The 14,535-nt window shown below is 41.3% G+C and overlaps 2 protein-coding genes across 2 annotated transcripts in view; one reads left to right on the forward strand and one right to left on the reverse strand.

Annotated features, from left to right (window-relative positions):
• Positions 1 to 4: 4 nt before the first annotated feature.
• On the reverse strand, positions 5 to 3,871 carry timm22 (translocase of inner mitochondrial membrane 22 homolog (yeast)). The gene is made up of 5 exons (XM_030437685.1): positions 3,753 to 3,871; positions 2,756 to 3,087; positions 2,130 to 2,326; positions 569 to 641; positions 5 to 474 (listed from the first exon to the last, which is right to left on the reverse strand). Exons 2-5 carry the CDS (start codon positions 3,012 to 3,014, stop codon positions 398 to 400), a joined length of 606 nt encoding a protein of 201 aa, XP_030293545.1. The 5' UTR covers positions 3,015 to 3,087; positions 3,753 to 3,871; the 3' UTR covers positions 5 to 397.
• Positions 3,872 to 3,905: 34 nt separating this feature from the next.
• Positions 3,906 to 14,535, forward strand: part of specc1 (sperm antigen with calponin homology and coiled-coil domains 1) — a 76,971-nt gene continuing 66,341 nt past the window's right edge. Inside the window, exon 1 of the mRNA XM_030437682.1 lies at positions 3,906 to 4,126. The gene's annotated coding sequence lies outside the window, so the exon portion shown is untranslated. The remainder of the gene's footprint in view (positions 4,127 to 14,535) is intronic.

Raw genomic sequence — 14,535 nt, forward strand, 5'->3', positions numbered from 1 at the left:
CAAGGTAATTAAAAAAACATCTTTAATATAAATAATCCTAATGTGGATTGGTTACCGACACATATCAATGTTCTACAACAAGAACAGCATTTATCTGAGTCTGGTTTGAGGAGGCTGTGGCTCAGAGTGAAGGTTCGGCATTGTGCCTTCAACACAGAAGCAGACCCACTCTGCTCACTTTGCTCAAACCGTCCACGTTTAAAGTAATGAAACAGCGGGAAATGCATACCGGCCACTGTGCCGTCATGCAACACCACCGTACACAAACAGGAACCCGTCACTTCCACATACATCAGTCCGTCATGTGCGGGCAAATATTCACAAGCATCTCTTCTCACAGGGCCCATCCAGATGTGCATCGATTAAGTTCTTGTCCACAGAGCCACACTTTAGTGGTTCACCTCAAATAATATTCGATGGCAGCAGAGAACGCAGCGAAGCCTCCACATCCCAGCACCCCGGCCTTCAGACCAGCTGCAAAAAAGAAAAGAAAAAAAGAAGACACATGAGGACAGGAGAAAATACACTTCAGCTCAAAACATCAAAATAATAACTTCAGGTTACATACCGCGAAATCCAATAGCTCCGCCAGTTACACAGCCGCTGTACACTGCGTTCTTCCAGTCTGATTTGCCTCTGTGCTGCAAATGACAAACAGGTACAATGTTAGGTACTTGGTGTGGAGGGGATAAAGGGGGCCAGAGAGCAATTATGATATGGAAGAATATCGTTATGTCTGAACAGTGGTGGATGAGTGAGTGATTGTTTTCTTTAATGCTGTAAGCTACATACTGCACATGGCTGTATGCACACTGAAAATCAAAAACAGCCTGCAGTTGTACACCAGAGGGCGCTATAAGGCCATTTGTCTGAGGCTAAAAAAGAAAACACAAAAATCTCAAACATTCAACATGTGACATTAAAATGGTGCAACAATAACAATATTGGGCATTTTCGCAGACCAAATACAGGGGTTTGGTGTGGGTGGGACGTGGTCTGTCTTTTTGTGCTGTCTGTTTCTTTACCCCATTGTCCTGTTCTGTCTTCTGTATTTTGGTTTTGTCAGTTTTGCTGAAAAATGTTAAATACAGAACAGTTGTGCTCTGCCTGTATTTTCACCTATAAGAATCTTTAGAAAAAAGGAGTGTCAGCGTTTTTATGACAAGCGATTATAATACCGCTCTCAAGTCAATCAGTACTCAAAACAATCCTACAAACAATGCAAGAAACATCAGCCTCCATGGCAATTGGCTCATTTATCGGCTTGTATCGACTGTACCTCTCTGTTGATGAGTTTTCCATTTCTTGTAAAGATTTTCCACATCGTTCTCAATGACATATAGTTAACGGGAAGTATGTGGAAATATAAATGAATAGTTCTGCTGTGATTTGTAATCAAAGCCCTTCTCATGTGACCACAAAGTACATATATTGTCTTTTGGGTGCTGTGAAAGTTAAATCATTTAACTATAAAACACTCCCTTCACACCTATTGTGACTCATAGCTTTGTTTCTAATTCTAACCACAATCCCTCAGCAGTAAATTTACATATTATTTTGTCTGCTCTTTGCTACAGAGAACAACGGACATGACGAAATCCTCCTAACTCAATAAATACGTTGTTTGGAGCTCCTATCAGACATTTTGTTCAGTTTAGTTCTCCTGTAAAGCAACTTAAACTTTATTTTATTTCTAAATCTTATAATGTAATTTATGTGTAGAATCACATTCAGGCGATGATGCCGTTTGGTTTAGCAGACTGTAGTGAAAGTTATTCGTTTCAGCTAAGGCTGGGCAATATATTGATCTTGTATTGTTATCGTGATATGAGGACTCCATATCGTCTTTGAGAAACAGTCATCCCGACGATATTTTCACAATATCAACATTGAGGTTTTTGGGCAAAAAAAAAATATTGTGATATTTGATTTTGATGCCCCGTGCTAGCATTTATGAAGTGCTTTTGAGGAGATTTCAAAAGAGAGATATTGTATATCGCTTGCCCATCCCTAGTTTCAGCCATGTTTATGAAGCTTTGTGGTCATATACATGACATCAGTATGTCATGCCACCACCACCAGCAGCATCATGCATTGAAGACATAATGAAGAGAAGTGGTGTGACCTACTGATTCTATGATGCACTCTGTGCAGGAGAACATGGCACCGACGATGGCGAAGTTCTTGGCGTACGACATGCCCCTCTGGCCCATGTCTTTGAGGACTTCTCGTGCTGTCGGAGTCCTCATGGGGTCTTTGGGGTCGAAGCCGACGTTGGTATCGATGCCGGCCGTGAAAACACCGAAAGCTCCTCCGAGGACAAACCCTGTGGAGGACAAACACACCGTCGTGAGTGTCTGCACAAAAAAATAAACATTTTGTGACGCCTGCAGCTGAGAACTATTATTTTTCTTTTTGTCACTGCCTAACAGTTTGATGTATAAACTGTAAGAAATACTGAAAAATGGCCATCGCAGATTCCCAAAGCCCCAGCTGTCATCCTCAAATTGCATGTGCTGTCAGACTTACAGTACAAAACAATAAGATAACCAGTTCATCATCACATTAGACAAAGACAAGCACATACACAAATCTCAATTCCACATACAGTTGAGCTTGGAGCTCTGACACCAGATAGCTGTACATTAAAACCTCATTTTAGAAACTGTCATCTAAGACTGGACTGGTTTACAAGGTGCGAAGAAGAGCAGAAGAGCAGTGTAATGCGTTTATAATGTCAGTAAAGTGTCAGTACCTCCCACACAGGCCAGAACCGACTTGAAGGCGCAGCTCTCCATTCCCCTCTCGATCATCTTCTGCTCGTCGCTTTTAGCAGGCACCGGCAGTCCCCCCATGACGCCGGGGCTCAGGTCCTTAATGGGCCTCTTGTCCCCGATGAGATGGTCCAGAATCATACTATACTGGACAGTTGAGCCGTCCAGACCGAGACCAGCCGAAGCCGGACCTTGTGGGTCGGAGGCAGCAGCGCTGGCAGCACCCGTGGAGGCAGCCATGTTTCTCAATGACAGAGCTGTAGGTAAATGTAGGCAAAGGACGATCGACGGCGGATTCGTCACAAGTTTATGCCTGAGAGCGGAAATAGGGGAAAAACACAATTGAAGCATTTATTTTAATATATATACAATATAATATATAATGAAATGAAATAATTTGTAACAAGAAGACTGGTTTTATTTTCATATAATTTATATTCTCTCATTTATTGAAATTCGTGTCTGCACTTTCGACACAACGTCAGCCATCCCCTGCGGTAAATCCTACCTTCATAGAGATTACGCAATGTTTTTATTTTAAACGTTATGGTCATTTTGGAGGCCAGCCTATGTGTCGTTGAATTGTATACGAATAGAGGTGGACTTAGTATTGTGAATAATAATATCATTTAAACATCTTTATTAGAATATTATATTAGAAACACTTCACAGTCCTGCAATAAATCCTAATATGCGTGGTTTTTTTTTTGTTTTTTTTTACTTTTGTAATTGCGTCAGAGATGTGTATTTGAGTTATGAGTTATAATTAAAAATACGCAAGTAATCTGATAAAATAACACCATAATTGCTTTCAAAATTGCCATAACGTTGTGTACACCCTGTGAACAAACACTAAATATGGTAAACGTCATTAAAGTATTGTTGGACTGTTGTGTTTGCCTCCGTTTTTATTTTCTATGTGGGCTATTACAGTTTTGTTAACATATTTTATATGGAAGATAAGAAAGACTATCCTACCATTTTCCAGCTTTTCCAGCTTTCAGGCATACATTCAAATACTCACGTCGAGAAATTCGCTAATGGATAAAACGGACAATATGTAGTCAGTCCTAACGCAGATATTCTCACACGTATTTGTGAAAAAATGTTATTTACGTGTTTGGACGATCTAGTCTGAGAATCGACGCTTGAATGAAGAAAGACCACATTTCCCAGAAGCCTGCCCGAGCACTGCGCCAAACTCGCTTCACGCGCTCCACCTACCGGCTCGAGCGCAGGCTGGTGGCTGTGACACTTTAATGACTCGCGTGCGTGAGGCGGCGGCGGCAGCAGCAGCAGCAGCAGCATCCTGCCTGACCAAACAACAGCAGCACCGCCGCAACACTGAACAGGTGAGCCGAAGCTAGTGGCTAATACTCACGACTGTCTGACAGTTTACAGCCTTCTTCTCCTTCTTTACCCAATTTGTTGAGTTAAAATGTGTAAACTTTACCGTTAAAGCTCGGCGGTTGTCGGTGGACGCTGACGAAGCTGTCAGAGTGGCTCGGGATCAACGTGTTTGACCAGTTGGCAGCGACGCCAAACTGACTTTGATGTCAGGAAGCTTGTTGTCAGCTATGTCACTGTAGACGTCTCTGTTTCTTGAATTCAATGACAAACCGTGGAGCAGACGTGTCTCTCCTGATATGATTGCGTCTGCCATGTAAATTGGCTGAAGGACAGGTTGGTGTCACGCTAATTAAACGTGTATGACTGTAATCAGAGGCAGCAGAAAGTCGAATGACACAGGCCTCAGTGTCATCTTATTTTCTGTTTTCCATGGCCTCAGGTGTTCCTCCTGAGTGTTTCCGTTTACTTGCTAACGCTGCACCATGAGGAGTCGTGAGGTCGGCACCGCTCGATCAATACTGACCATCTGCTTCACAGACTCCCTTTGAATTGGCTCAATTTGTATTATGAGTAAAAAAAAAAAAAAAAAAAAAAAGCTTTAATGCAATCATAGTATCACGTTGCCAAGAGTAATGTATCTGACAACTCTCTTTTTTTTTTTACTTGTTTGGAGGGACATGACAGTTATCTCACAGGTTATTGAAGATACTGCCGCTTATGACACCCAGAAAATTCAGAAAAACAAAATGAAAGTCAGTTATGATTCTTTTTCAATTCTTGGGATTGTTCATGTTTAACTTTTTTCAGCAATACTGACAGAACCAAAATACAAACAACAAAATAGGACAATTGGGTAAAGAAAAAGAGAAAAAAGTAATGCCCAAAATAACAACCCGAATAAACATACAAATATGTATGGCTAATTGTTCAGTTATTATTTCCAAATTTAATTTCCCAAAATGCTCTTGCTCTTTTAGTTATTTATGATTTTATTGGCTTGAAAGTAATCAAATGTAAACATTAAATCTAAAAATATTGGAATCAAGTTTTTAATTGGACTTGTTTTTAATTGCTTAACCCCCCTAATTATCCCCATGTTACAAATCTTTTGAATCAGTTAAATGTGTTTTTTATGTACAGTAGCTAGATGCTGTATGTAAATTTCAAATTTTGTTGCTAATGGTTGTTTCTTTTGGAACCACTTCAGTGCACTGCAAGCGTTTTTTGTTTTGTTTTGTTTTTTCACATGAACAGCCAGCCATTTGTTCCTCATTAGATCAGTGCCATGTGAAGCATTCAACAATGCCTAACAAGGCCGTGCTGTGTTAAGGGCAGTTTTTTTGTGACAGTTTGCTGTTTATGTCTTTTAATAGGTCTGTAAATGCTTCAATGTAGCAACCTATCCTGACTAAGCCCCTGTGTGTCCTGCCATGTAACATTTTCTTGTAAACTACATCACAAAAATGTTTCAGAAACATCAGACCACTGTCCTTAATGGTTATGCTTGAATAATAAATCATTGCTATTTTGCACATGGCTTGCTGTGCAGCATAATTGGACATCTCAATAATGACAAAAAATGAAAACTTAACTTGTGAAATAACCTAATTGCAGAGCTGACGTTGTAGTCTTGTGTTTATAGAAGAGGCCAGCCTCTTGATCCTTTGGGAGAACCCAAATGGGCAACAAATGACAGCTTTCGCTTTCTTCTGTTCCTTTTGATTATGTCAGGAGAAAGGAGACTTCAAATATGAGCAGTACACCAGTCATTTATGTGGCAGTCCATTTGAATTTTGTTTGTAGGTAATTACAACCTTTGTTTTGTGCAGGGTTAACCTTCCAAGAAGGGGAAATGGATGGAAATCTGTTTTTGGCTTCTGGGCAGTGTTCAGAACAGGCTGTGCTATAGACACAAAAAAGCATCAAGGGAGGCTGGTCTTGTGTCAGTGTAATGATGGACAGTGAGAATATAGCACTGGGTTTTTGTAGAAAGAAAAATCACATCAGCACATCTGACAACAACTAAAAGGAGGTTTTCAGTTTGTCTGTTTTATTTCATGATGTTGTGTTCGTCACTGATCGAGAAGGATTCTCTTGCCTGGACCCACTTAGGTTGTCCTTGCAGAGGCCTGGAGCACTGCATCTCCCTAGTCTCTTCCTTGCTGCTCTCATCCTCTGTTCAACTCATCATTATCCAGGCAGTTCCTGTCATTGGCTTGCTATTTATAGCCATGGGTTATGTGGGGAGCACCCATGTCCAGTTGTACAGCGGTGCTATGGCTTGTTTTGTTTGACAGAAAATGATACCTGGTGATTCCCTTGACCAATCAGCTCAGTGGGAAGAAGTGATTGTAAGTGTGTGATGCGCTAAAGGGAATTCCAGGCCTCCTCACATTGCTGCCTGACACATTTAGAAAGTTCTCCAGCCAGAGCTGGTGTCCTGGATTCACTTTTGTTAAGTACGTGCTGAGGGACTGTGTGAAGATTAACAGCGGTGCTGGAGTCTTTCATCCTCATGCTGCTACTGTATGAAATGATTCAGGGTGTGGATGAGGTAACAACATCAACATTGACCTTGTCCAACTGTGGAAAGAAGGTTGAAAGGCAGATACTGCAGTGATGCTTGCTTGAGATCATTAGATGCTGAATGCACCAACTAGTTACTCTCCATGGAAGGAAACGCCTCCATGATAATGACCTATAGGCTCAACTCTATAATCTGGGTCTCACAATGGGGTAAATACAGATTTTTCAAACCTCCATTACCCTGATATGACAAGCGAGAAATGTGCTTCTGACTAGAATAAAGGCCCTGTAGAGATGAGATCATTTGCATGTCGAAATATGTGGACACAAAAGCACTGATCAGGCATTTAAACTGAAGTCATGACTTGTATAAAGGCTAACTTTTAAAGAGTTTGCTCACACTTAACTTAGTAATGCAATGCCAGTTTATTTCAGGATGCAATGTGGTGTTCAGGGAATGAATGTCTGATGAAGGCATGGCCTCATGGTGCAGTTTGTCAGTGGCAGGAATCAGGGTTGGGTTGGTGAGGATTTTGAGTAAGGAGGGATTGAGAGTATTTGAATTATTATGATGATTAAATTGTATTAGCATAAAACTTTGGCCAGGGCGAGTAATAGGTATGATACCTATCTTTACTAAAACACACATTACCTCATTCCCCACAACATTGAGATAGAGGATCAAAAAGAGACAGGTGATCTGCAGCAGTTTGAATCCGTCTGCAGTCCTGCCGAACATGCTGCAGTATAGCCTGTACATGCTGAGTTCATTAGGTTTGTTACTTCCTGTGTACTGACCTGTCAATCAATGTGGAATGATAATACTGTGGTTTGAACTGGGCAACCAACATTATACACATGCTCAAAATATTCTGGCCTCGTTTATGAAATAGTTGTATAATGAGATTTAATCTTGAGTAATGACGGGCAGTAGATAACCCTGTCTCTAAACAAACTCAAGACTAGATAGAGAACGTCTGAGTAGAGCGGTTTTGGAAGCTTGTTCAAGTCAACAAGTGTACAGTCTGTGTGCTGCTTCATATAGGGATCAACTTGGCAACAATTTCTCGGGTATACATTATCAGGTAAAGTCATCAGGAACCAATGGTTCAATAAGACGTGTCGCTGAAGAAGCAAGAATTTTTAAAGATCAAAATCCAAATGAGGCCCAAGATCTTATGTTTTTGATTCAAAGTGAGTGCTGAATTGATGACAAGCACTTGCACACATGCGTATACAGAAGTACAGATATAGTTTGAGCTATATGGTCAGTTTGCCAGAGGATTTGTTTGAGTGTAACTGCTTAGCTGTTATGTCTTTGATTGTTGACCCTCTTATTAGTTACAGTAATCGCTCTCACCCTCTTCAGCATGAGGCTGTAATGTGGTCAGAAACACATTTCTGTGCCCAGACAGCTCTTTTTCCCACTCACTTACATGTTGAGGGAAATGCACTCCTCTGTGTAGTCTGAGAAGAAAGAGTTGTTATCTGTCCTCCAGAGGCGAGGACTGGTCTGCATACAGTTGGAGTGGCACGTCCTTCACTGCAGTGGAGGAGGCTTTAATTGAGGAGATAAGAGGAGATGGACCGATTTGAGCAGGAATGAGTTCTGTCCTGGCATCCAGTCAGTCAGTCAGTTGAATAAATAGAAGCAGCCTTATTTCTGACAGAATGTGAGGCTGCTCAGTTTGCTGTCAGCAGGTTGCAGCTATTTGTGCAATATTTTTAACTCAGCGCTTTTGCCACATGAACAGATGGCTGCAAGCTTTCATAGCATTGCCAAGCTACCTTTTTTCAGTTTTTTTCTTCTAATTCGTAATCTACCAAAAGGCCAGCGGAGGAAAATGAACCACACAGCAGTGTTGTTTTGCCTGAAAGGTAGCTGTGATGGAAGGTAACTCCAAGCGTCTTTTTCCCTCTGGCTCTGTATTAAGTCCAATAACATCCAGGAAACAGGCTGCATACTTGACAGGCATCACAGTCTCACTCGCTGGCTCCAAGGAATGCTGGTGTTTCTAAATGGGTCATCTGGGCCACGTCTGAGGTGAAGCAGCAGAGATATGGTCTTTTCAAATTGACAGTCCCTGCAGCCTGAAAGCAAGAATGGTGTCTGGCAGGAGTGAGTGTGTTGTGCAAGACAACAATAAAAAGGACAAACAATTAGATATGATTGAGTTGTCCCGTCCAAATAAACTTGACAAGCAAGTTTGTAAGTGTGACGTGTACATGTGCGTGGGGAGTGTCGATAAAATGTTTGCTCAGTAGCCGAAAGAGGTCAGACCTATTGTAATCTCTTTTGGTCTTCTTCATTCAGGTTACGTTGAACACACCCACAGTGCTCATCAAATAGCTCTCATGCCACAAGTCTGTGTAGTGTTGTGAACTGAAAAGACGGAGCAGGGATTGCTCTTTTTGGGTTGGACAGTAATTCTGCTCAGCGGAACTAATAACTATGATACTCCATTGTGGTAAATCACTAAGTTCTCTGTAGTGGTTGTCTTTTTATTCTCTCTCAGTTCTCATGAGTCCTATGCAAGTGTTTCTATGGAATCCGCCCACTCACTGTACATGTAGCCAGCCAGGCAGACAGGAAAGCAGCTGAAGTTTCGACGACGTGGCTTTGACCAACTGTTTATCTGCCAAGAACTTTGACACCATCCGAGCAGGAAGTTTGGCTCCTGAGGGAGCCCGGCTCTGAGAAAGATGAAACAGAAGATGAAGCAGATGAAATATGCATGAAGGCTGAATCTATCTCAGCTCCTACTACTGTGTGGCTGGTGAAGCTAGGACAGCTGAGTTTTTGGGGAGATAATGGATAGCTGTGACTGCTGTGAGGTGGCACAATTCAATACATCAATAATTCCTTGTTTTGCTTGGCCAGAACAGATCAGGATGTGGATTCAAATGACAATCATTGTCTGGTTCCAGCTTCTACATGTGTAGATTTTGTGTTGTTTGAATTGTGCCACACATTACACATACTTTATGAAGTTTGTCAAAATAAAAGGTATTTTTTCTAGTCAGTAACACTGCAGTAAGTGAACTTAAGTTACACTTGTTGGAGAAAATTGCATCATTAATGCAAAGCAAAATATGCTGAAAAGGTTTTGAAGAGTGAATGTTGTATCTTACATGTAAATTCTATTCTAAATGAGTAATTGAACTTCCCAGCCACTCGCGGATATGAACTGTCACAACTAATGAGCCAGGATCCAACAGTAGACACTTGTTGTTTCAATAGTATGCTGTATAGGCACAAACAAGTTATTTATCTATATGAAAGGAAAAACTACATAAACTCAGCACTTTCCTCTCTAGCTCTTCTTTCCTTTCATCTCTTCTTGAACTAAGTTGTGCTGATTTAAGCAGCAGCTCTAATCTTTAGGCTATTTCGTATTCAGATGCTGAGAGGAAGGTTTTCTGTGCTTTTGCTCAGAAATTATAATATTTTACTAGAAGGCTTTATCCTTATCCTGTTCTTGTCATAGTCTTTCTACCAAAAATTCACATCACCCTCACAGCTTGTGAACTATTGCGTCCTATGTGTAGACTCATGGATCTCCACTCCCAGGAGTACAATTTGAACCATTTAAAGATAATATTAGTACAGCTGCAGGCATTGTAGTTGGCAACTTGGCTTTGCTCACATTTATCTCACACAAATTGCTACTGACTGCAGAAAATGTCACACATTTGCTGATCTGTTTTATGTGAAACTTGCCTGCAACTTCCCTTGTACTGCTTCAGGGAAGGAGGTTTGTACCCTGTTGCGGTTTCACATCCCTCCAGACTAAAGGGGAAACCCAGAGGGAGAGCAGAGACCACCTCGCAGCATGGGATACCGACTAATCCCACACTCTTCCTGTTTCACTTTAGCTGAGTTAATGACTTTGCACACACCATTTGCCTACACCCAGGTGCCGTACAGATGCTTTAGAGCTGCCGACGTGGTCAGACAGAGTTATACATTAATGATTGTGTTGAAGCACTCACATTTGCTCATCATACATATTGCCTGCTGCAATATTATTTTTTAAAAAAAGAATGAGATCAATGGGAAATAAATGTCAAATATATGTATATGTTTATGTAGCAGCAGTTCTGGACTCACTAGGAGTATTGCAGATGGTAGACAGATATTCAGCTACAGTAACGATAATAAGATTTCAGCAACATATCAATGTCACACCAACAGATGAATCAGAAAGACATTTATTTCCAGAGTTGTGATACATTAATATTGTTATAATTTCATTATAGTTAAATAAGGTTTTAAGACAAAAATAACAAAGTTAAATACTCATATCAATTTGTCTATGAATTTCGTTGCAGAGCCTGAAGATGGAATGAAACTTTTTCAGATGCAGTAGTATCAAAATATCAGGTTGATTTGTATTATTGTACATCTTTGTTGACTTACAGTTTATCTTCCTTTTTTATATTTTAAAATAAATGACAGGGTACTGTTTAATCTTTTGTTTAAACCAACTGTACAGTATTTCACTCTCAGTGCCCAAATTAAAGTAACTGAAATGAAAGAAATAACTGTTTTTTTGCATTATGTTGAAGACATCTATGTGGAGATACTGTATCTACTAAAGTTAGCCTGCTAACTGGCTAGCCCTGGCCTGCCCTGTCTTTTAATACCACTTTGTACTTCAAGGGACAATGGTATAACTCAGGCCTCCAAAGGTGGCCAGTAGCCCCATTCACACTGGCATTTTGATGCGGCTTTAGTGCGCCAATTCCCCGCCTCCGTCTCAGTGTTAATCTCTCGGAGGTGGTGAGGGGTGAAATTTCACTCCGGCACTGATACGCCTCTGGAGGTAGTATCACGACTGCATCATTGGTGAACCGAACCAGTGTGAACGGATAAGCCGGCTTCGCATATCGCATAGTGAACTTTCCCTCGGAAAACTGATGGCGATTATGTAATTATGTAATTATGCGTGAAAAACGTTACTTTGTCACATTCCAGGATGTTTGGTGGGTCAGAATCTCAATCACTGCATATTATATTATAAGCAGCCATATGATTATAAACTATCATGGGGTTGAGATTGACAGGGGGGACACCTGGGGAAACACCTTGAAAACACACCGACGTCATCATCATGACGTGTACCATCACGCCTCTTCACAAGGCGTAGCACCGGCTTTCTTTGTAAATTCACGGCAGTTTGTCTTTAAGGCGGCGATGTGTGAATCAACATCAGTGGAGAATTGGCGAACCAGCTGCGGAGATAATTCGTCTTCTCCTGTGTGAAAAGGGCTACTGATTACTGCCTGACATGACCTCCCTCTCACACCTCTCCTGTTTCACGCCTCTTCTGTCCCCCCCCTTGAACCCAAGGTGCCTTTGTTGTTCTGGAGTTGGAGTCCTGGTCAGAGTCCCTAGAAAATCCCCTCTGTACTGTAGCTCTCATTATCAAACTGGCCCCTGTTTGTCTTTAAGGTTGTGTTTGGTCCCGGCCTGGCTATGTTCACTGGGAGGCTCCACTCTCCACCAGCATCCCCCGCTGGGCCCCGCCATCGTGGGCCTCCTCCTCACAGCAGCCCAAAGATCCTGTGCCGGCAGTTTTAAGAACTGCCCCAGTGCTCTGAGCTACTAGTCTGGGCAGAGGTAGCTAATAGTACTGCCAGCTGCACTGTTAACTAAGCTAAGTAGCCAACGGCACCTGCAGTTACCAGCAGTAGAGGTTTCTCTGCACCTAAATTGTTGTGGCTTTGAATTGAACTGGTTGTGAATTCCCACATAAAGCACCTATCCTCATGTTTGTGGGTGAGTGAAGTTTTACATCACAAAAGTGACTACTGTGACTGTAAACAAAAAAACACAAAACAATAGTTTTGACTTCTGCAAAGGGGAAGCAGTTCCCAGCCAGAAGGCTTCAGTAAGAGTGATATTTTTATGGATGTAGCTTCAATTGAATACAAAAATAAGGGTTCAAATTTAATTGTATAGTTATTTTCAACTGGACAAATGCAAAGCGTAGACCAGTGCCTCATACCACATCAAGGATAACTGGCATTGGGTGGAGCCAAATCATCAGTGTTTTGTCCAAATACCACTGAATCCTGGAAGATCTTTGATGCTGACTTCATGTTCCATAGTTAGTATTACACAATTTTGTTTTTTCTTTACATAAAAGGGCTGTTTAATATTGAATTTATATTCTGACTGTATATTTACAGTTGTATTTGTGACATTTGTCAGTACTGGATGGTATAATGACAGTATGGTCCACTTTCAGTGACACACACACTGAGCTGATTTACCGTCATTGCACATTTCTCATTTGTTTTCACATCCTGCGCAACAGTGTTTTGTCTGCGGAGAATCTGACTCAGTGCTTTTTCCTGTGGATGGAGAGGAAAAAGGAAGAGAATGAGAAGCAGGCTGCTGTTATGCTCTTCAGTTTGGCTTTTATGAAAAGTGTTGTATTCAGTGGGACTGTCCAATCAGCCTCTTGTAATACACAATGTCCATGCCACACGGATTTATGTTCCATCATTATTTATTAATGTTTGGCATGTTTTGTGCTCCAGGGATCTTCAGTTTCCTGTTTCCTAATTTACCCCTCTGCAAGTGTTCAGTTTTGAATCTGGGCTTTGCTGAAGCTTATTCCTGTTGGAAATTTTTTTTTTTATCTCTGAGATATGGTCAGTATACTGGTCTCTCATTGTGGTGCTTGTGAATAAGAGAAGTGGAAGTGGATGCTTTTTCTCTGAGCACATGTTCTATATTTGGATACCTTCCATTGTGTTATTGTTTCCTACACTGTGGACACTTACTAATGGAAAAGTGATGTACCTTTTGCTGCATTGGTGACTCCTAAAGGTGAGTCCTGCACCTGGACTGGTAAAATTCCTCAGTTGCAGATAAAAAGCAGGATGATTTTTCTCCTAGAAGTGTAGGTAATTTTTAGCCATGCTAACAGCATGCTATGTGGATGGCAAAGTGTTGCCACACAATCATATGAACACTGGCAGTGAACAATAACAGGAATGGTACAATGTTTTGACAACATTTAACAAAGCAGCAGGCAGTAGGGTCGTTCAATAAGCTAGTGTCTGTTAGTGGCACCATTACAGAATCTGTGTCCTCGAAAGCATGCAGTGTATGTCAAATCACACTCAAAATCTGTATCTCCGACAGGGTGTGAAGCAGCATGTGGTGCCAAAAAAAAAGCATTCTGAACTGTTTCTCAACCCTTTGCAGCGCTCTTTTTAAAAAGCGTTTTTTGTGGTGGTGTAGGGGTGTGGTCAGACCAAGTTCCTCCGTTTAGCACTTGCCACAAACTAAAGCTTGTTTCATCCCGGACCAGAGCGTTGTACGCTCTCTACCCACATGCTCCACGGCCTTGGAATGCCGCACGTTGTGGGATCCAAATTAGACCAGAATGGTAGAGCAATAAAATGCAGACCCCTCCACAAATGATCCACCCTCACATTAAGAAGTGTTTCTGAGACAAAGAATGACTTTGTCAGAGTTGGTCGCTGCTGTTTGTGCCCAAACAGCCTACAGATCCCTCTGGAAATAAAGCACTGAAAACAATGTCATTAATCAATGTTTATTTTCCAACTTTCCAACACTTCAATGAGTTGGACATACTGTAGTGCACAAAAACGTTACTAAAGCATCACAGGTATTTTACACGGCTGTGGTTTTTAATTTAAGAATGCAATGGAACAATTGTGTCTGGCCCACAAACCACAGACACACATGACGCTCTCAGGTTAAACCAAGTTGGAAGCCACTGTCCTGAGAACAGAGTGCAGATAACTGCATTTTAGACAACAGTGGTTTATGCTGTGTGATCATAACAAAAACCATTACCCTCATTCAAACAGTGCATGGCTACTTGTCTCATTGCCACATGTC

The sequence above is a fragment of the Sparus aurata genome, chromosome 13, assembly GCF_900880675.1.
Source record: "Sparus aurata chromosome 13, fSpaAur1.1, whole genome shotgun sequence".
NCBI classification, from domain to species: Eukaryota; Metazoa; Chordata; class Actinopteri; order Spariformes; family Sparidae; genus Sparus; species Sparus aurata.

Coding starts and splice junctions, on each gene's coding strand:
- timm22 (XM_030437685.1), bottom strand. CDS start 3,014: ATGGCTGCCTCCACGGGTGCTGCCAGCGCTGCTGCCTCCGACCCACAA. Junction 2,327..2,755: donor GGTTCTGGCCTGTGTGGGAG/GTACTGACACTT, acceptor TGTCCTCCACAG/GGTTTGTCCTCGGAGGAGCT. Junction 642..2,129: donor CAGAGTGCATCATAGAATCA/GTAGGTCACACC, acceptor TGTCATTTGCAG/CACAGAGGCAAATCAGACTG.